Source organism: Psammomys obesus, unplaced genomic scaffold (genome assembly GCF_907164565.1).
Source record: "Psammomys obesus unplaced genomic scaffold, mPsaObe1.curated_primary_1811, whole genome shotgun sequence".
Lineage (NCBI taxonomy): Eukaryota > Metazoa > Chordata > Mammalia > Rodentia > Muridae > Psammomys > Psammomys obesus.
Genome location: NW_026594418.1, coordinates 399,642 through 425,658, shown reverse-complemented (window position 1 = coordinate 425,658; position 26,017 = coordinate 399,642). Strand labels below are relative to the sequence as shown.

The 26,017-nt window shown below is 41.7% G+C and overlaps 1 protein-coding gene across 1 annotated transcript in view; it reads left to right on the top strand.

Annotated features, from left to right (window-relative positions):
- Nucleotides 1–25,676, top strand: part of Fggy (FGGY carbohydrate kinase domain containing) — a 334,558-nt gene extending 308,882 nt beyond the window's left edge. The window contains exons 15-16 of the mRNA XM_055618965.1: nucleotides 21,886–21,947; nucleotides 25,451–25,676. Coding sequence (XP_055474940.1) covers nucleotides 21,886–21,947; nucleotides 25,451–25,532 — 144 coding nt within the window. The 3' untranslated portion in view covers nucleotides 25,533–25,676. The remainder of the gene's footprint in view (nucleotides 1–21,885; nucleotides 21,948–25,450) is intronic.
- The last annotated feature ends 341 nt before the right edge of the window (nucleotides 25,677–26,017 follow it).

Here is a 26,017-nt window from a genome sequence, read left to right as displayed (position 1 = left end):
AGCCTTATAAACCTGCCGTGTTCTCCCTGAATGCCCTGTGCAAAGCCTGCACGTACTCCACCACCCCCAGAAAAGGGCTAAAGTGGCTCCCAACAGCCATAGCCTCTGTTTATAAGGGCTTAGTATTTTTCCATGGCCTAGTGTCTTTCCTCTGTAGCATATGTTTCTGTGCTCCCATTCCCACCTCAAGAAACTGAAAGATGCCTTTATGGAAAAGTGTGAAACTAAGAAGCTGTGTTGGGTATCCAGAGGTGGCATCGAAAATGCTCTGTGTGTCTGCTGCTTTAAAAAGAAAGAGGGAGAAAAAAAAATCACATCCCAAGTGTCAGTGTCAGGTCAGGTAGCACCTACAAGGGAAGGCTCTCCTCTTCCTGAATAATTGGGTTTGCTTCACATGACTAGCTGACATAAGCTTGGCAGCTCCATGAGAGATCTTGCAGCCTTACCCTTACTTCTCTTGATACTTTTCTCACTCTTGTCCACTGAACAGGATGAGGAGAAGCTGAGGCTGTCTCTCCTGGTCACCCCCGTGTTCCTGGAAGATGAAGAAGGCAGTTCTATGCAAACAGTCTCACCATCAGATCTTCAGGGCTCTCCACAAGTGGGTCATGAACCCAAGACCAGAAACCTGGGATGGCTTTTTTTCTCTAATCTCTGCTTTTGATCTATCACCAGAGCCTGTGGTCAGCCTTCAGCATACCTCTCATGTCTGGATATTGTAATAAATACCTCACCCCCATTCCCTGCACCTCTCCACACGGTCCCCACCACGGCGAATATGCCAGGGCACCAGAGGGCAGCAGCTGTGGCTTCTTAGAGCTCCCGGGAGATGTCAGGTTCCCATAGTACAGTCCTGTCTACCTCCCTGCATTGTCTCCCCAGCACTTGCTCTCACTCTGGCTTCCTAAGCAGTGCTTCTCTCTTTCCTCCAGACTTGCTTTCAGCCCATACTCTCCAACCTCAGTCTGTTTCCTCCCAGGATAGATACATGCTCTCCACAGGCCTGTTAATGCCTGTGCATTCTTAGGATCTCAGTCTAGCCATGACATACATGAGGACCGTGGACATATGGACACATACAGTAGGAGACATCTGAGGCCCAAGAATACTGCCATCTTCCACTGTATTCTCAGGGCCCCAGAGCAGCCCCTTGGAGGTAGGGGATTTCTGTTACTCCACCTGATGTGTGTTCCTATCCTATAGGGGCAGAAAGGTCTCAGGAGACAGCTGTGGGTCACCTCTGCTGTGCTGTTCTCTCCCATACTTTCAAGCAGAATGAAAAGGGAAGGTTCGTCACAGGAGCAATTCTTATCTCGCCCTGGCCTCTCACCTGACAGACGTTTTGGTAACTTGGCAGGCTAATTTGCCCTTTGTAAATAAACTAAGCCAAATGTTCCCGCTCAGGCTGTTGATAGCCTAACCACTCTGTCAGGCCATATCCCGACACATTCTTTAAGAACCTTTGTTATTTTGAGTTTTAAGGCCTGATGTATAGTAGGGTGGCAAGAACCTCTCAGAATGATTGGGTGATATTTTTACTTATCAGCCCACTGGGGTAAGGGTTAAGCCACACTCCTTCTTTGGCTGATATCTGGTCCCCACTGAATCCTGTCCAGCCCTCCTCAGTTCCTAAGATTAATCTATACCTCAAAGCTGAATTTCTAGCATTTGCACCAGACAGTGTCCTGGTCATCTATGAGCATGGCTACTCTTGCCAGCACGCCATCCTGATGATTATGGCATCTTCACCACTGACTCTGCCATACAGCGAGGCCAGCATTTGTGAATGCTTGCTTTGTGCACAGCACCAAGCTAGCAATTCCTGCCATCCTTACCAGGCAGACCTTGCTCCCAAGACAAGGTTTAGGAAAATTAAGAAACCTGCCCAGGCTAGTAAAATAGGCAAGTGTCAAGCCAGGTCTCCCTAGAGCTCAGCTCAAACCAAGGTGTACTGTAGAGAAGGAATTGAAATGGCTTCATGAAAACAGGAAGTGCAACTCACAGTGTTCCAGTATCACAGAATGCACAAGATGGGATTCCCCTAGGATAGCTCCCCTGCACATGCCTTTGCTCAGGAGCTGGAGATAGGGACAGCCTGTCCCAGGACTTAGAGCACTGATCTTTGAGACCCAGAACAAAGAGAGATGAGGACAGCAGGCATGGGGAGGGTGGAAAACATACCTAATTCAGAGCATTTACAAGTGAGGAGAAGAGCCAGTCTTGGGATTTTCTGCTTCTTTCCACAGATCCATTCAAAGCAGATAAACCCCTCTGTAAGAAATATATATATATATATATATATATATATATATATATATATATATATATATATATAAACCCAGCTTCTTTGAGAACATTAATTTTGTCCTCATTTAGAAACCATGCTAAGTTACACTAAAGGTAATGGCATTTTAAAAAATGTTCTCAGGGAAACTCCCAGCTGAACACACAAAGAAGCTGTCCCCAGGGAACAGTGTAAGGATTGTCTGAAGGAACTGACATTGGTGAGATTACAGAAATCATAATATGTGAATAAATGAACATATGGAAGAAATCAGCAAAGTTCTCTCCTCCTTCCCATATGTAAACCCGGCCTTCGCCTAAAGTCCTTAAGTAAATGCAGATGTAGCCAAACTAGGCACCAGATGGCAAACAAGAACTGGACCACGAGGTAAAGAAAGCTTTCCATGTTTATTCAAAATGGGAGAAAGTCATAATCCAGAATTCTGTGGTATTCTTAGAAGGGCAATCTCAGGTCACTTAAGCCTAACCAAGGCACAATATGACCTAAACAACATCAACAGAATTTATAACAACTGTGATTTGCTGTAGAAAAGCCACTACCATCTTACGTGACTGGAATCTGAAGTCAGAAGTTGTAAGTTTGGGACATGAAAGTGCTACTTAAATAAAAGGAACAGGAGCAGAGGGGCAGGAAAACAGCAGAGCGGCCTTTAGTCAGTATTCACATGTGCCGGCAGCTTTGATGCTCCTTTAATTTTCTCAGCTATGAACTAGGTATTGGGCAAATTCTATAAGGGTACTTTAAATGGATCAAGGATGTTAGGTCCCTGGGTCCCACCCTGGGATGCCAACCTAGCTATCACTAGTACTTTCTGTGTTTTGCTCACATGCTCAGCTTTGTAGTTCTGTGTTGTTGGAATGTATAACATTTGATAAGGACGTTAGAACCCTGAAGACTCTCTTCCATGCATAACCCCTAAGTACTCACAATATGCCAAGCCTATGCAAATAGCCCCAGGCCATGTGCTAAGTATGAAGCTCCACCATACCTCGTCTGCCCTTCCTGCCCAACCCCACAGGACTGGGGGACACTGTTAGCTAGCCAAGTAGTGCCTTGAGATCAAAGCAAACATTCTATGAGGAACAGAGAAGAACATGACTCTCTTTTCATAAACAATGGCCTTCACCTTCCTCACCCTTCCTCACAGCCTGTTCAATCCAGTGAGCATCAATACTGAAAATGCCCAAGCACATCCTTTGAAGTCCTGGCTTTTCGGGGTGCATGAATTTACATATTGCATGAAGAAAGTTCTGGTAGTGCTTCACCTTCATGTACAAGCTTAAATGAGCATTAAAGTGCCCTCTCTCTACAATTCAACTAATTCATTGCATGTGGAGCAGAAGGGTAAAATGCTTTCAAGCCAATCAGAACTGTTGCCTGCCTTTACCTCCAACTAAGCCCACTGCCTCAAGAAAGCCATCTCATACTTTGGTACTTAGTGTATTTGCCTCTAAAAGGTCTGAAGTATACCTTGAAGGCTATTCTGAGAATCACTTTGTTTTCGCTTCCTCCTATTCGCCTGTCCTGTTTCATGTGTGCATTCTTTCTGAAGGTCTGTCTGTGTCCCCATCACTCTTACTTGATCTTAACTCTGGGTGACAGAAGCATATAAAGCTCAAGGCAGACTTCTATATGTCAATCACCAGCACCCTGGTTCAGGTATTCCTGTTGTCTAGTTGGGTTTGGCCATTAGGAGGCACTAGCAGAACCCTAGAGAATTGTTCCTTTCCCAGCATCCTCGACAGGGTTGCCACAAGTCAGCTGCAGCCTTACTCCCACCTATTACAGAGATGGCCCCATGAAGACAAGTATCTCTGTGTGGTGGGAACCGGTTCTCGCTCCCTTTTTCTTCTTCAGACTAAGGTAAAAAATGGCTCCCTACTGTGGTCAATCCACAAATTCTTATTTCTTTTCATAATCCATTTTTCACTTCATTTATTTTTCATTCAATTTATTTCATTTTAATGACCCATGTGTGTGTGGGTATGTATGTGCCATGGCAAGCATGTGAATGTCACAGGACTACTTTCAGAGGTCAGTTTTCTCCTTCTACCATGGGGATCCCAGGGATTGGACTCCGGTTGTCAGCCTTGGTGGCAAGTGCTGTTACCTGCTGAGTCATCTTATCAGTCTCAATGTCTACTTTTTTAACGAACTCTTTCTTAAGATTACTTCAGTCACATCAGTTTCCTGACAAGAATCTGGTCAATATGCTATGCTAGCTCGATTTCTTGTTTCACACAATGTTTCCATGAAATCATTTAGCTTCTATCCCCATCTTTCCTCTCATAAATGATCTATTTATTCTCTACCACCAGTCACCCTTAAGTAAACATCCATTAGTGAAGCCTTTGCTTTGCTTTGCTTTGCTTTGATGGAACGATCAATGCTGGTTAGCTGAATCTGAGAAGTTAACAGTGTTTCTTCAGGGTCAGCACATGAAGGCTGTCGTCCAGAAGGCATAAAAGAGGTACATTTTAGCGAAATTGGTAGTGTGTAAGAGTCTCCTAGGTGGTACTGTTTTTGAAGGCTTGAAGGGGAATGGAGAGCAGCTGAGTCTTGGCACCAGGAGAGGTCGTTGGTCTTGAAGGTGCAGCCTCAGTTGCAGTTGAAGGCTGAAGACTGAAGGGGCCATGAGAAACCATGATGCTTGGCATTGTGACAGGGTCAGGGTCCCAAAGAGAGCCCAGGAGATGGTAAGGTGCAGTCCAGTTGCAGCAGAAATAAAAGCTGGTTCTTTAAAAAGATTAACAAGATTAACAAGCCTTTAGCTAGGTTAACCAAAAAGAAAAGAGAGAAGACCCAAAACAATACAATTAGAAATTAATGGAGACATTACAGCAGATATTGGAAATCCAGAGAATTGTGAGGACATATGTTAAAAATCTACATTCTCCTGACTTGAAAATTAAACTAAAAGAAATGGATGACTTTCTAGATGCACATGACCCTCCAAAGCTAAATCTAGATGAAGTAAATAATTTCAGTAGATCTATAACAACCAATGAGATACCAGCACTAATTTAAAATCTCCCAATTTAAAAAAAATCTCAGGGCCAAGGGGATTTAGCCCAGAGTTCTACTAGACCTTCAAAGAAGAACTAACACCAACACTTCTCAAATCATTTTGTAAAACAGGAAAGGAAGGGGTACTTTCTCATTCTTTTTATGTAGCCAGTGTTACCCCAACACCAAAGCAGACAAAAAACCCAACAACAGCAAGAAAGAAAACTACAGGCTGATCTCTCTGATGAGAACAGATGAGAAAAATCATCAATAAAATATTTGCAAACCGAGTTTGGGAACACATGAGAAAGATGATCCACCATGATCAAGTTGGCTTCATCCCGGAGATGCAGGGATGGTACCACAGGCATAAGTCAATAATCCACCACATAAACAGACTCAAGGGAAGAAGCCACATGACCTTCTCATTACATTCAAAACAGGCCTTTGACAGACTACAGCATCCCTTCATGATGTGAGTTCTGGAGAAACTGTGATACGGGGGACATATCTCAACATAATAAAGGCAAGATGCAACAAACGCTCAGCTAAACGCATCATGCCAATCGCAAAGCATTTCCATTAAAATCAGGAACAAGACAAGGACTTTCCAGTTTATATAGTGCTTCAAGTCTTGTTGATTTGTGTTTTGCCTACATACATGTCTGAGTGGGGGTGCTGGATCCCCTGGAACTGGAGTTAGAGTCGTGAGCTTCCATGTAGGTACAGGGAATTGAACCCAGGTCCTCTGAAAGAACAGCCAGTGTTCTTCACTGCTGAGCCACCTCTCCAGCCCCCTTCATCAATGTGTTTGCCTAAACAAGCCCTATAAAATGACAACACTAGTTGACATACCGTATACTTGATTTCACTCCCTTTTATTCTCTACTGTAGCACCTGTGGTTCAGCATTAAATGAGGGCAGAGCTTCCTGGTCCCCCAGCACAACACCTGAGGCACAATAATTTACAATGCCTGTTTGTTCAATGAAACCAGCACTCTGGCTCAGACTTTCCATTGTGAAGAAGCCGAGATCCAAAGAAATGAGGCATCTTAATCAAATGAGCACAAACTAAGATTAATACAGGCCTCCTGATTTCTACATCAGCTGATTTCCAGCATGCCATGTGCTTGTCTCTAACATTCTTTCTGGAGGGAAGCAGATTGAAACCCTGTCTTGTGAAAACAAAAACAAGCTCATATTCGTAAACACAGCTGATACTGTTGTTTTCTTCATTTGTTTTATGTGAAATGCCTGAAAGTCCAACCCCAGACTAAATTCTGTTTTTCCAATCCTTGAAGTAATGTAGCTTTTGTTGCCTACAACAATTTTTCTGTTCATTGTTCATCTTCCTTTCCCTCATGACTAAAGGAGTCAGCTGGTATTCTGTGTTGAATGATTCCTACATTTAATTTCTTTTTTGTTGTCATAGCCTTGCCCTGTGACATGTCACAGAGAAGATCAGGAAGTACTGCCTTTAAATAGTGACACTCAGAAAACAGGACGATATCCTATATATAGAAATGAGAAAGAGATGGCTAATTTAGCTAATATTTAAAGTAAGATGCTACTATTAATCACCTCTGTACATTTTCAATTATACCTTAACAATTCTATGGAAATTTATATTATTTCTATTTTAAAGATGAGTATGTTGAGGTACTAAGCAGTAAATTGCTTAAGCCATTTATTTAGCCAGTAAAGATCCAAGAGTTCAGTCTCAGCAGTATTGAATCCAAAGTCTTGATTGTCTATGAAGAATGCACTGATTTTACACTTAAGAATTACTACAATATACAACTGAGGGCCTAACCTTGTGTGGATATGCTAGGTATATAGATTTGCCACCCCTGGGTTTTTCATTAATTTATGAATCCATTTCATCATCTGTTTATTCTTTCAAAATGCACCATTGCATTATTTATATGAATTGTTATGAATACAGATAGAATAAATGCCCTCTAGCATAGCCCAGTGGAGGAAATCATATAAGTGAAAAGACATCTTTTTTATAACAAACTAGAAGGCAACCAGGGGTACTGGGGTCATACAGAAAAATCATAAACCAACTTGAAGGGACAGACAGTGGCTTTTTTCTGGACATGCTGTCCTTCTCCATTTTCTATCTCTGCTGGACCTCCATTTTATCTCTCTTCTACTAACTTCCCACTTTTCTTCCAATCTTTCTCTTGATTGGCCTCCCCAACTTCTAGGTCCACATTCATCTTCTTTGCTTATCTTCTTCCTAAGACTGATTTGGAATGAATTCAGGCTTAGCTGGAGGAATTCTAAGACTAGGCCAAATGTCCAGGATCCACTGCCAACAGTATGACCCTGGCTCGGATCCAAAGCTAGGAACTTTGTAGAGCATGATAGAAGAATGGATAAAGGGTGTCTTAGATAATATGGTTGCTCATCTATGTCAACACAGAGCCAGCATCCTGAGCAACTCAGGCCATGTTCACTATGTTAATACCATTGAAAATTATGTTTTATTAACTGATTTAACTCTTAACTATTTTATACATGTATATAATACATAGTGATTACTATTACCTCCCAGTCTTTCTTATCTCCTTCCCATCCTTGTCTTCCATCTTTCTTCCATACAAATCTCTTTCTCACATTGCTGTTCTTGTTGTTGTTGTTTTGTGAGCCACTAAGTTTGACTAGGGCTATAAATGTGACTTCTAGATCTATCTATCCATTGGAGCCTAGCGGCCTCAGAACCGAGTACACAACTGAGGTCAATGACTCCCCCTCTTCCAGGTTCTACTAACAGTAAGTAGTTAGAAAATAAGGGGATGATTACATAAATTCTTGCTACGTCCATGAGTAATTGCAGGCAAATCTTGTGCAGACCTAGAGCAGGTGGCTGCAGGTTCCGTGAGTTCATGTTTGCAATGGTTGTGTTATGCTTAGAGGATGTTGTTTTGTGCCCCTTCTCCTTGTCTTTCATCTCTTGCATTATTACTCACTGCTCATCTGGAATGGTCCCTGAACTTTCGAGGGGATAATATGGATATCTTAATTAGAGCTGTCCCCTTCATTATCTTTAATTCCTGACACCTTGGACAGCCTGAAGACTCCACACTCACTGCTGTTCAGTACGAAGAGAACATCGCTGGTGAAGCGAGACAGTTGTTTTGTCTGTGGGAATAAATAGACATTTTCCTGCTTGTTTAAATGGATTGATCAAACGGCCTTCTAAAAATATGTTAAAAGAATTTAATGAAGTTACTATATGGAGTTCTGTAATAGGGGAGAAAATACACCAACCAGATCTGTTATGCTACCAAATAAACCCCTAGTGCCAGTAATGCATTACAACTTTTTGAGTTGTTGACCAGAGGAGTCCCATAGACACCCTACCCCCAAACATTACAGGTGATTACCAATGCTGCTGATTACCCTCCACAACCTAATGGTAATATCCTACTGCTGAACATATATGAATATGTTCACGTATATGAACATACACAAATATGGAGAAATCAAGCTGGGTACTCAACTGAAGCTTCAGCTATATTGACTAGCATTCAAGTGCTGTACATGCTGTCAGAGGAGAAAAGTAATCATCAATGTCACCATTCACAGCTATGAACCTTGTGAGCTATACAAGCGACCTAGTGCATTTGCCTAGCCATTTGCCCACTATTACAAATGGTACAAATGTCCTAGGAGTAACCAATCACTTTTATTTAAGTTAAGGCCCTCTCCATGAGATATAACTCATATCTGACATAATGAAGCTAAAAATATACAACTAGGTATTGATGGGCTCTAGAGGAAAGCCTACTACTATCATTCTGTTAAACGAACATAGCAATACAATGACTCCTAATGATGTATACCCATAGCATCACTTAACCCTCATCTGAGAAGCTTCTTGCAATAGATAATTAACACAGAAACAGACAACTCGACAATGTTTAGAGAGTGGAGGGATTTGGAGTGGTAAGACCTAAAGAGGATGTCTTCATCATACCTGCCCTCAAGGCTCAGGGATACGTACAAAAGCAGAGGCAGACATAGTGAACAAGTTTAAGAAAGCAGCATTTTCAGATATAACAAGGCCAATGCAATATGAACTGGCAGAAACTGTGACAGCATGCAAAAGACCTGCACAAGCTTGAGCCAGACAAAATCCCAGCGTGGAAAAGGAGAATGTGGACACAAAGTCCTACTCCTGGCCAAGAATCTAAGAAAATATTTGCAATTAATAATTGCTGAAGGAGGGAAAATCAGTTTTCTTCAGTGGAGTGACACTGAGTGAGTCAACCACACTCCAGGACAGGCCTCATGCTCAAGAATAGCCAACAACAACAACAACAAAAATGGACTCCATATGTTTCTGTACTTTGTTTCAGTTCTGGCTTTAAGATTTATTTATTTTTACTTTATGTGTATGATGTCCTTCAAGACCAAGGACATCAGAATAAGTCACTAGATCTGTGGAACTGGAGTTACAGACGGTTGTGAGCTGCCATGTGGGTGCTGGGAATTGAACCTGGGTCCTTGACAAAAGCAGCCAGTGCTCTTAACTGCTGAGCCACCTCTTCAGCCCTCTGTTTTGTGTGTGTGTGTGTGCGTGTGTGTGTGTGTTTGTTTGTCAAGTTCGCCTGCTTGTTTTGTTTTAAGAGACAGAAAGAATATTGGGTATGGGAGGGGGAGAACCTGGTAGGATTTGGGGAAAGGAAAAACATGGTCAAAATATATTGTGTGAAATTCTCAAAAAACAAATATTTTTTTTAAACTAAAAAATTCATTATTAGTATGAAGAATTAAATGAAACTGAAAATGTTCAATGGACTGTGCCCTATCCAAGGTTCACAGTTCATGTTCCTTAATAAGTAGTTAAGAATAGGTCTTAGAACTTCACCTTACATTGGAGGAATAAAATCAGGTGTTTATATAGCACTAGCTATAGTAAATACTTGATAAAGTACTGGCTGCCACCACTGCTGCCATTGTTATTGTGACATGACCATTTTTCTATTTCAGCTCACTGCAATGCTTTATGCCTTCTCAGAAATGTCACCAGGATCATTTCAATTCCAGGAAACAATAAGTGACTAATTGAGCTCGCCTCTTTTGCATATTTAGAGTGTATGATCTTATTGATGCTTTTAGTAAGAAGCCTTAGAAAGCCCATAAAAATGAGTCAAGATCATATAAATAGGATCAATCGTTGCTCAAAATTCATATTTAGACCCAGTCCCTATTAGCCAGGCTATGTATTAGGACTCTATATCTAAACCTCTTGACAGGGACAGAGCCACCCCCTGTGCCATGTTGACCCATGATTAATCAAGAACAAAACTACATGGTGCCAGTAAATCAGCTGATGTATGCCCTGTTCGAGTGGGACTAGGAAAGCCTTGGAAATTGTGCCACGGGGAGTCAAGACTAACTTGTCATCTGAGAGTTAATTAAGACAGCACACACACATACATACCCCAAACTGATTGCAAATCTGGCAAGATTTTAGAGATAATTTAATCTGGTGCCCTTATCACTCTGCTGATAAGATAAAGCCAAGGAAGGGGAAAGGTCTTATTCAGGTTCATACAGATGGTTGTGATTTTATTTTGTTTGTTTCAAAAAGTAATGTGAGCAGCTTCTCTATACATCAAGGAACCTGCCTTCCTCTTTATATAAGCACAATGTAGTGACCATGGTTAAATGTGTCTTTGAAAGGGGAAAAGAAAGCTTTGGGGGTTTTACAGGGTCTAAGCACCATCACATGAGGGTAACTGTGATAGATTCAGCCTAGACACCTACCTGTTGAGAGTGAGCTCTTCAAGAAATGGGCTCAGTTTTACTCGTGACTTGAAGCAAACTTCTAATTCACTAATTTAGGAAAATCATTTGACATCTCAGAGACTGTGCTTCCTCATTTAAATATAGATAAAATCCCCCCCACCCTCCAGAATTTGACAGTCAGATGTGCAGTACCATGCATTAAAAATTCTCTCAGTGGAGCTGAAAGAATAAATGCTCTACTAAAAGCTGATAGTACATCAGTTAATAATAATGCCATGAACTCTGTGCTTCTGGTTCTGACAAAAAAAAAAAAAAGAGCAGAAGTGAAGGGCCTCGTGGAAGGAAGTAAACAATAAGCCAATAAATTAACAATAAAACTTCAGATGACAGTATGTATAAGGTGCGTTGTGAAGATAAAAACGTGTTGATGGTATGATCACTGGGATTTAGAAGTGGACTGATTCAATTAAGTGTGGCCGCAGTCTTGGAGAAAGTGTATTCGAAGAGGCCCTAAAAGAAAAGGCCAAACAATGAAAGGAGAGGAACAAATTGGGAAGGAGCAATTTTAGCATGGTCAGTCATCAGCAAGAAAGCTAGTGTTTCTAGACTGGCTCATGAGGAAAGTAATGAATATGACAATGCTGGAAACAGACACAATCTCCATATTGAAGGTTTCAGATCCTGAAGCTTTCATGGAGTTTGAGTTTTATCAGAAAGCCTTAGGTGTTCATTGCAGGTTTTAAGAGGTGAAGAGATTGTGATGTATGGTCATTGTCTTTGGTTCTTGTACATATGAAAACTTTTAGTTCCTAAAAAGCAAATTCCTTAAACTTTTGGCATCTCCAAAATGATATCTTCTTGAATGCTAATGAGAAGATTGATTGCTTGAAGACTATAGATGGGTACCCAGGAAGGCCCAAGCATGTTAAAAAGCCCAGAGCTTTCAGCCTGTCCATTGACTTTCCAAGATAGAAGAGTAAGGTTCACTGATGTTCCCATCTAACAAATCCCCAAATGATGGGATTCGTATAGGCCCTCGGTTGATGAGCACATGCAGGTCTTGACTGGTACCATGCCCAGAAAGAGCATGGACCCTTGCTGCATTCTGTTTTCTTGCATTTACATCTGCATAGGATTTGTGGAGCTGATAGCATATTAGTAGTAGTAAGTCCTATGTACCCATTCTAGTTAATTGGGGAGCCCTGGTTTATAGTTACTCAGAAGTATAGAGAAACTCAAGGCTTGCAACTCAAGTTGGGGCATCCTTGTGGGACTAAGCCATTACCGTGGGGAGTATGACCCTGACTCTGGGCAGCTAGGGCTGGAATTTAATTGTATAACACGTTGATGTCCACAGAATTGGAAAATGGATTGGGATAAGGTGGTAGTGGACCCACACATTAGGTGTCCTAAGTTTCATGGGTCAAAACAACCCAGAGACAAAATCTAATTTACCTCATTTGAACATTCAGCACAGTTTGATGGATTGCAGTCTCCAACTAAGTATGGGTTTTAGTGCAGTAAATGAATCAAAGACCAGATCTGGCCTGTGAATGCTGCACATTAGCAGAATAACAAAATATGTAAGGCTGTGATGTGCCTCAAATCTCTCACGTAACTACCTTGGCAATGCTATGAGAGACATGTTGTTACCAACCTTTCAGATAAGAAAACATCCCTAAAGAAAGCAAGATGTTTGCCTGATTACAGTCCCAGAGAGAGTCCACAGAAAAGTCCAATTGTAAACTCTGGAGAGCTGTTACAGTGTTGTTTAATGACCACACTGCAGTTTCCTCATTCTGGGTGACCATGACCACTGTATAGAGACGGAAGTGAAACCAAGAGACCAATTAAGAATGATGGTCAGAGCTGGGTAGGTAATATTCAATCTACTGTGAGTAGATGCTGTTACTCCCATTTTGTAGATGGGAAAACTGAGTTTGGGTTTGCATATCCATACTCATATGTGGCATTTTTTCTACTAACTGTTCTATTTCCTATTGAATTAGACATATCCATGAGTCCCCTTTTTTAGGTCCAAGAGAACTGGTGAGAAAGGAGTATATTTTAGGTATAATTGAAAAAGTTTTGTTTCAATTTGGTAGACCTTTTAAAATTGAAAAGATAAAATGTAACTATGGGACACATTTAATATAGAGCAATATTTTTACAATCTGAAGATGAAGATACAGTATAGATAAACTGACATATACATGCTAAACGTAACAGTTCTATGAGGTTTAACAGGTGGGAACGCCTGTGTAATTGAACATGTATAAATGTCCGTGACAGATTCAGCGTATTGGGAATGGTGAAGGGAATGCCAGTCTTCGCATCACAGTGGATGCTGAAGATCTCTCCCACTCTGTCATCTCCTCCTGCTGCTCAACTGACATTGCTGTTTTCAGTGCATTGTGCCGAGACAGTGCCGTCTGCAAGTCAAAAGATGACCATGCCAAACATAAAAACCAATAACACAAACAAAAGAACAATTAGCCATTTCTTAATACTTGGTAGAGGAAAATCACACTGCTGTTTTTTCTGTTTTTCTACGGAGGGGTCATGTGCGCCTGCCCACACATCTTAGCACATGAACTTGTTTTTCCAGTAAAATGAGTCAGAGTTTCCCAAGAAGGCAGATTAATGTATTTCAGAACTATGTGTCAGCATCTCTAGAGAAAGATAGTCCCCAGCATTAGAATTTCTCTCTCTCTCTCTCTCTCTCTCTCTCTCTCTCTCTCTCTCTCTCACACTCACACACACACACACACACACACACACACATACACACATATACACACATATATATACACGCTGAACAGACACGTGTATACTCAAAGTGATCACACAATTATCCAGAAGTGGGATTTGAACTCAAGTCCAGAGGACTCAAAGATTAGGTGGTGTTCGTTATGAGGAGGATGGGGCGGAGTACGAAGCTAAGAACTAGCCTAGAGTCAGAACTGGCCTTAAATTCAGGGCTTCATGGCAATCTGGCTGCATGTCTTTGGGTGGGTTATTCATTCTCTTTTTCTCCCCAACCTCCATTCAGTCCTGTCACTCAAAATGTGAGGGCGGATGATAATGCCTGTATCAGAACGTTTCAAGGAATAGAAAGTCACGTGTGTAAAGCAAGTGGCATGGTTCCCAGCCCAGGGTGAGCACCTGGGAAAGGCTGGCTTGAAAGTTGGCAGCTGACGTTGCGCACACCAGTGCTTTTGGATCATATAGCCATTCAATCATGAGGAATTCGCATGTATATCTCAGTGTGTGGACATCTGTGTAAAAGCATAGTCTATTGTGCTTGTAGACTATTTTGTAAAACAGACAAAGTATAGCTGAAACACACATATTTTGAAATATGCATATCTATCCAGTGTCTAAAGGTCTACGCTCTATGACTGATAGAATTTTTGTATGATGTTTTCGATTGTCAAGAACAAAGCTCCCTGTACAGCCTAGGCTGGACTTAACATCCTGATTCTCCTGCCTCAGCCTCCTGAGTAGTGGAATAACAAGCATGTTTCACACATAGATCTTTACGATTTTTTAAACATGTATGTATATATGGTGTGTTTTCATGTTTGAATTGTGAAGTTGTACATATATATGCAATGTTGATTGTCAGGAGTCTTCCTTGATCCCTTGTCATAATATCCATTAAGGCAGGGTCTCTTAACTGGGCCAGAGATTGCTGCTTTGGCTTAATCTAGCTTGCCCACTTTTCCAGGGACCCCCTATTCCTGTCTTTCCATGAACTGTTTTTTCCACCTGGCGGTTACGTAGATGTTAGGAATCTGAACTGGGGTTCTCATGGTTGAATGGCAAACATTCTGTTCATTTAACCATCTCTCAGTCCCCTTATTTTTGATGATTTTTAAAAAATTTTAGATGTGCTTGTGTTCAGATGTCAAACAGTGTTCTTGATAATTTTTTCTTTTCCAGGGCCTACCTTACCAGAGTAGAGGTTTGTTATTTTTAACCTCATAGTGTAAAAAGATAATATTTAATAAACATATTACCATTTTCTTTTTTTTTTTTTTTTTTTTTTTTAATCTGTGTTTTTTTCCTTTTTTTTTTCACCTTTTTTTATTTTTTTTTTTTACATTTTTTTTTTTTTTTTTTTTTTTTTTTGAGGATTAGTGTATATCAAATTAGGTCCTAGCTATAAGTCTAGTACTACAGGGCATTTAAATGTCAGCATATAGCAAATTCTGAATGTGGTGAACACCTAAGCAAGTACCAGGAAATTATATTAGTGCTGGAGGACACTTGCATGCAGCCTGCATGACTCTGGGTGTTTCGCCTAATGCCAGGCTCTAGATTAAGTGCAGGGAAACCTTAATTTGTTTGGAGCAAAAATCATGCATATGGCACTTCCGGTATTTTCTTCCAGAATATTTACTGAAGCACCCCAAGTGCTTTCTGATTGCAGGTGTCTCTGAGTGCAGTGTCTCAGCAGACACTGTTTTTTATAGTCTTACAGTGTCTGCTGTGATAGGCATCAACTTTTCGTTCACAGACATCAACTGACCAGTGATGGATGCTGGGATTGTGTTCAGTCTTAGCTCTCGTGTCATACTCCCTGCCTCCTGGAGGCTAGCTCCCTCCAACACCAGTTCTTGATTTGTTCTTTGCTGTATGCCGTAACTCTAGACAATTCTAGGCTTTCTCTGCAGCTCCATGCTGAAATCTAGACTACCTGACAGTCTTCCCCATATCTTAAGGTCTGGGGTCTCCAAAGTAGAGGAGAATGTTCAACTCCTGTGATGAATACCCACATCATGTAGGCTGTCTCTGACAGCCCACCCAACAGTACTTGACAGCTAGCCCGCAGCACATGACAAGCATTTCCTTTGCCCACTGCAGGCCTGGCCACTGCCAGTACTGTCTCCAGAGAAGCAGAAGCAGAGTGCTGACTGGTATCTCAGCCTTGACACAACAGGGAAGGGTCAAGTCTGTGAATGAGGCCTTTCATGGCTGGCTACAGGGACCCCATTTTTTTCCTACAGAAGTCCTGCACTTGCTTTCAGAAGTGACAATCAAATGTGAACTTTCATGGTTTATTAATAGCCCTGCCTTAGAGAGATAGAGAAAAGAAGTGATTAAAATGCTATTTTACAAAATATTTTATTTTTAAAGAGCGTTCATTGTGTGGGCAAAAAGGAAAAAGAAAAGTCACTCTATTCATTGTGCTGTCTAGACTCTCAAACAAAGAGGATAGCGTGCTGCAAATTGAGATTGTCCGGCCCCGACATGCTGACAGAAAGTATGAATTTAGAGCTCAACTTCAAATAAGTCCCTTTGAACAGAAATATATTGTGGGGGTGACTATATTTAGCATGTCAGCATTTCCATAATGAATTCATATTGTTGTACTGTAGTGATTCCCAGATTTGCCACAGGCAGAAGATTCATGCGTTTTCACTTTTGTGGTAATTATCTGGAGAAATTGGGACTCTCAGCAGTGCTGTTTATGATGACAGCATTGCTGCTCTGGATATTCTCTGTACTTTTCTGGTACCCATAATGCGACCAGCCTTCCAAGACGTGAAGTTGAGCCAGAGCCTTTTGACTGCCTGTGTGTAACTATAACTTAAAATAATGTAATGTAATGTAATGTAGGCAGAATCTGTGTGATTTGCCTACAGCAGTAAAACCAATATCTGCCACTGTGGAAAAAAAAATCTGACTAAAGAAAAATAATGATCCATTCTCTTGAGCTCGTTAACAATTTCATATATTTTCATCTGACCTTAATAAAAGTTTGCACATGTAATTTTTATTTAGCAAGTTATGTGAAGCAAAAACTTGTATGGAACACTTCACACAATTCTTTCTTCCTTCCTTTTTTTTTTCTCTGAGACAGGTTCTCCACATGTTGGGTTAGCCTCAAATCCCTGGGCATGAGGTATCTGCATTCCTTAGCCCCCACCCCTACCTCCCCAAGAAACTGGGAATACAAGTGCCTGCTATGGCAGCTGGCTACAAAATTCCTGAGACAGATTGAAAACCAGCTTTAGTTTTCACTCATACTGTCCTTTCCACTGTGGAGGGGAGTAGATTTTCCTGTCCTGGCTATGAATTACAATAGTTACCTACACACAAAGTAACATGGTGATGCAAATCTTATGCGCCTTTACAAATGTTATACCCAGCCAAAACTCAGGAACTCAAATACCAAGGGATATACAATAGTAAATGTGAGCATTTCCCGATTTCTGTAGCTGGGGTGAGGCAACACATCACAGGGTCTCTTCATTCTTCCTTAATCACTTCTTCACAATTGTTTCTCTTCTTCCTGTGAGGTAGTTGGGGGAGACAGAGCAATCTCATCAATAAGACTCTGGCTCTCTTAGATGTGAGTGGCTAGTTCTTGGTCTCATGAGGCTCTGCTGTAGGTGTTTCTGGACACCCGCTATCTCTGAAAACGTTTCACCTATAGTATAAGTTGTTAATGCCCCTGGATCCTAGCAGAATACTAGTTTTTTTGTTTTTTTGTTTTTTTTTTTGTTGTTGTTGTTGTTGTTTTAAATAAATCTGACAGTTCATTCCGATGTCCTTAAATGGCCACACTGTACAGAAACTAAATCAACCTATGACAGCCTCTCATCCCAGTGCCTGTTAGAGTCTGTAAGGAATGGCCATGCCTTTGAGGGTCTGACAGCAAGACCTCTCCTCTCTTCTCTACACAGAAAAGAATACTGGCTGGCATGTCCCTTCACAGCATGAGCCACTTATAATCTACTATGTGCTATAGCCCCAGTGCCAGGCACCTAGTGAAGGAAGCCCCGTTGGCTTGACTTGCCGGGCAATAGCCTTCCTTATAGCTCACCCTGGAAAGAGTCCTGATCACAGTAAACTAACCTTCCCTGAGAAGCCTGTCTCTGCGTGACCTTCCATACAGGTGAAAGGCATAGAGACATTCCTGTGTTCCATCCACAAACTCCCCAAGGTGGGCTGTTTCCAGCTCACTCTGATATCGTTTATCTGTCATTGTAGGTCTCAGTAGAGTCTTCTGTTTTAACATTTTTTTTTCAAACATATTATCTTTAAGTTCATTCACTCGGCCGACATTCCTGCATGCATCGGATATGCCAGATGCTAAGTTTGGCAGTGAAAATAATGTTAACAGTTCCTTCCTGAAGGAGCTCACAGTCGAGTTGGGAGACTGATATGTTAGCAAAAAAGCATGACACCATGTCATAAAGGCTGGCTAGACGGAAGCGTGAGTTACTGAGTGAGCAAATAACTCAGTCCAGGGGGCATGCAGGCAGCGGTGATGACTCAACAAAATTCTCAGGAGGCTAGGTACTCGACCTAAATTTAAAGTCGACCCTTTCTCAGAAACAAAATCAGCCCTTTTTAAATCCCTGAGATCTCCACTGTGAATACGTGTTTCCTTATTGTGAAAACAATCAGAGGTAATGTGAAGAAAAGACTAATGTGAAGAAAAGAACAGAGAATTCCCTGGTGTCTGCCATTTGCTGGACATCTGTTACTGTGGGGAGGAAAATAACTGAAGTACCTTCAATAAGCTTCCTGGATTCCATTCATGAAGGCAATACTGGAGTGTTGTCTCAGGCCCCTGAAAAAGCAGGGCCAGGAGGGACATGCCCTCGCAGAATTTCCCAGCTCCAGGGAGGTAATAAGGACAGGGTCTTCTCAGAAGCATAGCAGACGGAAAAGCAAAAACAAAATAGGATAAAGTTGCAAAGGTGGAGGCGCCTCTGACGACCTATGCCACCGTGTTCCACTAAGAAATTATGCCATGCAACAGAGATCCAGTGTTAGAGAGTTATTGGGTGGTGGAGGAGGCAAAAGGCCTTCATGGAGTGGGAACATGAGGGAGAGATGGAAACAGATGGGAAGACAGAACGGACAAGACAGATAGGGAATAAAGGAGTGAGAGTAAACTGGAACTGGAGCGAATGAACAAGATAGGGAATGAGAGAGAGAGAGACAGAAAGGCAGAGAGACAGAATGGACAAGACAGGGAATGAGACAGTGAGACAGAGAGGCAAAGAGAATGAACAAGACAGGGAATAAAAGAGAGAGAGACTGAGAGGGAGCGTTTAAAGACAAGGGAAAGAGGGACAGAGAGAGATGGGGTGCTTTTATGCATCACAGCTGGTGCACTTGATCGAAGCGCGTGACTTAAGCTGCCACTAGTCCCTGAGGACAGGCCAGTGGAAATGCCTGATTGCTAACAAAAACCAGAATGAATAGCAAAGTGGATGGTGGGAATGCTAAAACAATCCCAGGAAGTAAAACTGCGTCTATGAAGGAAAATGTCTTGACATACTCAGAGGTATACAGGGCTCATAAAACATCCCAGAGCAGAGCAGCACATCAGGAAGATGCCCTCCACAGAATGACTGCACGTAGCCTCCCTTTGGGTTTTTTCTTGTCTGCTTCACTGGTTAATTTTTTTTTTTCATCCATTTAAAAATCTTCCTCCCTTGTTAAAGCTGCCATTTCTTTCTGCCATCAGTGTGCTTGCTAATACAGCACCTCTTCCCTCCCCAGCACCTTTTTCCTCACCTGCTCATCCAGGGCTAGAAGACCACAGCACAAGTTCAGAACACCCACACTGTCTTTGGGGAAGAATCCCTAAGAGCAACTTGGCTGGAGTGTGAATAACAGGTTAGCAGACAGGCAAAGCTGTCTGCTTTCCTAAACTTTGAATGGTCTTTGAAATGAGCATGGCATATATAGAACTTACCAATACTGTCCTTTGATCCTAACAAATGTCATTCAGTAGCAAACTCTTTAAGAAATATCCATATAACCTATTTCTCTGTTGTCCTCCTGTACTGAGTGTTCTCCTTGGCATATAGAAGTGGCTCCATGTGCTTTATGAATACTTTAGGTGCTAAGATTCAGCAGGTCCCAGAAACCTTGTAAAACTGCCTAAGGAAATCTAGCCCTCCTTCTCTGTGCAGGCACAGAAGGCCTCTGCCTTCTGGGTTGTGTGCCCTAGAGACCTCAACGCACAGTCATTTATTAAACTCAGGATGTTTGGCCCCAGATGTAACCTAAACTGTTCGTTGATTTTTATTCTTAGTGCCAGAGAAAAACAAGTTGCTGGGAGAAAGCATGGTTTAACTGAGGGAATTAACGGAAGTGCATTATAATTACAAAGTTCCTGTATGTCACAAGCCTGTCTTTGAGGTTTGGGTTTTTTTTATTCTGTTTTATTTTTTCCTTCTTCTTTTTTTTTTTTTTTTTTTTTTTTTGGTTTGGTTTCTAGAGATTATAATAGAATTACAGCATTTCTCCCCTCCCTTTTCTCCCTCAAAACCCTCCTATATACTTCTCATTCTTCGAATTCATGACTTTTTTATTAGTTGTTATTGCATGCATATATGTATATACATGTATATTTCTAAGTATAACCTGTTGCGTCCATATACAGTTACTTGTATGTTTGTTTTCACAGCTGACAGTTTGGCACTGAACAACCAATTGGTGTGTTCTTTTCTGGGGAAGACCATATTCCCCCTGACCACCACCCCCCATCCCCAGCTTTATTCATTTGCCTGTAGTTTTTTGTATAGAGTTGAGACTTCATGGGCTTTTCCCTGTACAATTTGGCATGTTCATTGGTGTCATTCTTGTTCAGTTGACATTTCGGCAGTCATGTTGGTAAGAGTTTAATGGGTATAGCTTCTATGGTACTAGGAGTCACAATCTCATAAGAAACTCCCCATCTTACAATCTCCCCAACCCCACATATTTCACAATGTTCCCTGAGCCTCTACAACTCAGCATTTTGATTGGTTATATTTTTCTGTATTGGTCTATTTCTGTTGTAAATAGAAGTTTCCTTGATGAGGGGTGAAGGCTGCAGTTATCTGTGGCTATAAGTGTTTTTAAATTGTTGTTAAGGATTATGCTGGTTTGGTAAGTTAGTTATAGATTCTCCTCCAATAGCCACGATTTCACTAGCACTGAATAGTTAACTACGTTTCCAGTACGAAGCATGGTTTTCCTCTTGTTGAGCAAGTCTTAAGTCCAATTAGAGAGCTGTTGGTTACCACCAAAATATGTATGCTACTACTGTACCCAGAGGGTTATCATGCGATTCTGGTCATTGATGTGGTTCATAAGCATCATAGCTGGGTAGGACTCTCTCTCTTTTAAAGCTTGCATGGTTACTTCCAGGTCACAGGTTTCTGGGGCCTGTATGGAAGTGTGTGGGGTTTTTTGCAATAGGGACTTCTTACCTTCTATCTCTGAGAGGTAGCCAAGGACAACAATAAGCTCTCTGTTTTGGGAGTTATTTCAACAGACCTGACCAACAACTCAAATGAGGGCTTATCATGTCTGGTATTGACCTTTTTTGTTAGGTGGTCTTTGGCTCTTGGAAGGAACACCATCAATCTAGATGACATGAGATGGATACACACACACACACACACACACACACACACACATACACACACCCCTTTATTCTTATTTTACTCACTTCTGTGTTTACTGCCTTCCTTCTCTCTCAAGAGCCACCTTTCCCATTTCTCTGGACAGCTTGCTTATATCCTGCTGTTCCTCTCTCTGTTGCTCCCTAACTCCCTTATCCTGGCAATGGTCTGTTTTACTTTCCTGGTTTCTGTAGGTTTTACAGGCTCTGCCCTCACATCTGAAGATTTGGAGCTAGAAGCCTCCAGTGAGAGAGAACATGGGGCATTTGTCTTCCTGGGTCTTCGTTACCCCACTCAATGTGGCCTCTTCTGGTTACATCCATTTCCTGAAAAGTTCATGATCTTGTTCTTTACTCAGCTTTCTGTGTTGTTTCCATTTACCAGGACGCAATGGCAAGAATGAGCAAAGTGGGGAAAGTTGTGCTCCCGAGACATGAGGACAAAAAGTAAGTTTGTATCTCTGTATGAAGCTGCTAGAGAGGGAACTGGAGAATAAGACTTAGAGAGTAAGAGCACTGGCTGCTTTTCCAAAGGTCCTGAGTTCAACTCCCAACAACCACATGGTGGCCCACAACCATCTATAATGAGATCTGGTGCCCTCTTCTGGACTGCAGGCATACATGCCGGAAGAACACTGTATACATAATAAATAAATTTTTTAAAAAGCTGCTAGAGAATGAGAGCATGAAAGGAGGTGCAACTGTTCATCTGAGATGGACATGGGATCTGGGATTGACCTTGAATCAACCCTGCATTCCTTTCGCTCAGCACAGTGGTTCTCAACCTCTCTAAATCTATGGCCTTTAATACAGTTCATATTGTGCTGACCCAACTATAAAATTATTTTTATTTCTACTTCGTAACTGTAACTGTAATTGTGCTACTGTTGTGAATTACGGGAGATGGTTGTCAATGGGGTCGCGACCCACAGGGTGAGAACCACCTGCCTAGAGGTTGCCCGAAATTCCTCCTAAGGAGAGAACTTTGGTTTCCCAAAATACAGAGTTAGGCTGGCTAGAGCTTAGGTCACACGCAAGCTCCCAAACTCTCAGACCAATACCTTCGCCCTCAATCGTAGGAAGGAAATCTGTTTTGTTCTGTTCTAAAGTATGGGGATCTTTTATATTCACATCGAAGGATCAGGTGGCATTTCCTACCCTTTGTATATTTCTTGGCACAGAAAGCTAGAAAATGCCTCACGCTTAAATATAAAGTCAGCAAAATATTTATTTATTTACCCATTTATCCATTTATCCCTTTATTTATCCATTTACTTACTTATTTATTGAGTCTTTTCTATATTTAAAACATATACTGAGCTCTGGGCAAGATGGAGAGAGCAATGAGACACGACCTGATTTATACACAGAGATGATTTCAAATCACATGAATGAATCCTTCCATAGAACTACCAGCAGGTAGCAACATAACCCAAAGAAGAAATAAACAGGACCCTACAGGGATAGAGGAAAGCTTTTGGGAGAAGACTGAGTCTTGGCTAACTTTAAATGTTTGAAAGAAATTTCCAGACAGGCCAAGGTAGAGAAAAAGTATGCAAAGGACCAGCTTTCATACTGAGATCACCATAAACAACTCATAATTTCAGAACACAAGGATGAGGTAAGGAAGTGACACAGGTGGAGGTCATCTCATAAAGCCCATGGGGTCATACTGAAGACCTTTCTACTGTCAGAACTGAGTTGTAAGCAGTGATGAGACCTGCTCAAATGGAGATTTTGGAAAGTTCACTCATACAAGATCGATTCTTGAGAGCTAAGGCTAGAAGTCAGAAGGCTTCATCAAAGGCTCTTGGATGAGCCCACATTAGCAATTGGGGTCACTATGAAGTCATTTGTAATGAGTCTGAAGATGAAGGAACCAGTAATAGAGGAGAGCACTTGAGGGACCTAAAGGGAAATCTTCCCATGTCACCGAACAAAGATCCGAACTTTAGAGTTTGAAATGCCCACCAAAGGAGTAATCTAGTTTCATTTCTTTGTGGAGTCAGGCTGCTAACGCCCCTGTGTATAAACCCCTCTCTGCCCAGCTTGGGGAGAGATGTTGGTCTCATTTCTAGGAAGTTTACCCTGGATAAACAGCTGGATAAGGTAAAGCCATTGATATGGCTGTCTTCCAGAGACACTGGTGTGTGGAAATTGCAAGAGGGATTAAAATGTTCATCCTTGTACGTGGTTTTCACCTGTGTCTAGTCACACCAGAAGTATTTATTTAAGCCTGGGGAACTCAAGCCAGAACACTAGGATTCCCTTCCCAGTGACTGCAGTGTGTCCGCTTGAGGGCGCCTGTAATAGCTGCTTGTTTGAAATGAGAAACAGATTATTCCTCTTCATCTCTTTCGTGACCCTCTGAAGACTTTTCAGAGAAGTGTTTTTAAGTTCTTTCGGTAAAATCCAAGTGTTTTTCTTTGAAAAGACTGGCATCTTGACAGCAGCGGGCAAGCTTGAACAACAGTGCTGTGCCGCCATCTGCAGGCACCACAAAGATTGCAACCAGAAAGCCAGAGCCCATTTCCTCTTCCTGCCTGTTGGCTTCAAATCTCATTAACTTTAAGAAAGCTAGGAGAGGATGGGATTGGAAGGGAATAAGGGAGGGGGATACAGCTGGAATACAGAGTTAATAAAATGTAACTAATAATAATAAACAATAAAAAAGAAACAAACAAAAAATAAACCATATTATAGGGCAAAAAAAAAAAAAAAAAGAAAGAAAGCTAGGGTCAGATAGAAAGGGAGGAGGTCCTCCCCTATCAGGGGACTAGGGAAAGGGCATAGGGGGAGAAGGGAGAGGGTGGGTGGGACTGGGAGGAGATGAGGGAGGGGGCTGCAGTGGGGATACAAAGTTTATAAATTGTAATAAATAAAGATATAAATAAAATTAAATTTGAAAAATTTTTTAAAAAGAATGTTTTCTTGGCCCGGAGGCACACAAAAGAATTGCTCAAGAAGAGGAGAATTTAGAAGATAACTCAGCTGGCAAGTTGTATGTAAACTTAATGTCTAATTAAATAACTATAGTTTAATAAGCAAATGTTTAGGAGGATTCCAAATTATTCAGCCTTAAAAGGGTGAATCTTGGGTTCGTGTTAAGTGAAAAAGACATTTGCAAGAAGACAAATGGTAGGGGATAAATGAATCCAGTGAGAAGAGTTCAGGAAAGGTGTTGCTCTCAAACCTTCAAGTGTGTGAGACAGGCTGCTTCTAAGAGTTTTGAGATTCCGAAGTGAGAAATTGGTCGCATCTCCACAGAAGAGTGGCACAACCCTAAGCAGCTCAGGCCTGGTTCACAGCCAACCATAGTTCAAACAGGGCTCACCAGAGGAGTCAGATGGAGTAGGCAGGTGAGCAAGGTCAGTACCAGACAGCTGAGGGTAGGGCCAGCTGCAGGGAGATGCTGGCCTCATTTCTAGAAGGTTTACCCCTAGGCAGACAGCGGGATAAGGTAAAGCCATTGATATGGCTGTCTGCCAGAGACACTGGTGTGTGGAAATTGCAAGAGGGATTAAAATGTTCATTCTTGTACCTGGCCAGACTGTGGTTTTCACCTATGCCTAGTCACGCCAGAAGTATTTATTTAAGCTTGGAAGCAGAAGGGATCTGCACTAAGCCTGAGCCTTTCAGTGCTGTGGAGGCTCAGAAGTCATTCCTTCCTGAGTTCCAGCTCTGTTATGCTTTAAGCTTCAACACTTCAGACATGCCTTGCTGATAAAATGCTGCATCTCAGACATGCAGCTAGTGGAACTTCATGCCATTGACACATAAAAGATAGGAAGCCTACTAACCCACTACTCAGGGAGCCTCACACACGCAGCACTTGGGAGGTTTCAGCCTGACCGTGACACATACATTCCCATCCTTCTAAATAAGAGGGGACGCCATATGATGGCTTTGTTTTGAGAATGTTTAACATGTTCCTTTCTGTGCCCCCACAGATATTATGACAAGAAATATCAAGTATTTCTGAGGATGGTTGAGCACCAGAAGGAATATTCAGCAATCATGAATGGAACCTGAACAGCGTTTGTGGGTGCCAGTCCATAAGGACTCCATGCCGTTCATTAGGGGTCTGTGTGTTCATCCTATGCTCAATGACCTTTAGGTACATTTTAGCATTCCTTGCTTATCTTCTAATAAAAACTTCCACACGCGCAAGCATAACGGGAGTCTCCCATGTCTGTGTCCAGAGGCTGCAGTTATTCGCTTGCCGTTTTGTAGCTCACTTCCCTGGTAGCAGTGGCTTCTTATCAGAGCGTGGACTCTCTTGTAAGAACCGACCTTGGGGAATGATTCAGTCTTGGGGAGACTTGTTCATTCCTTCCGTGTCAGCTAATCAGACATACACTATTTTATGTGGAATAACCCAATGCTTATCCTGATGGCGTTGATGCTTATGGTGTTGATGGCGTTAATGCTTATACTTGATGGCGTTGGCTCCTTCTATACTTCAGGGGAGGTTACTTTATGTAATTTCAGAATCATTGTTTTGCAGCCATCATAGT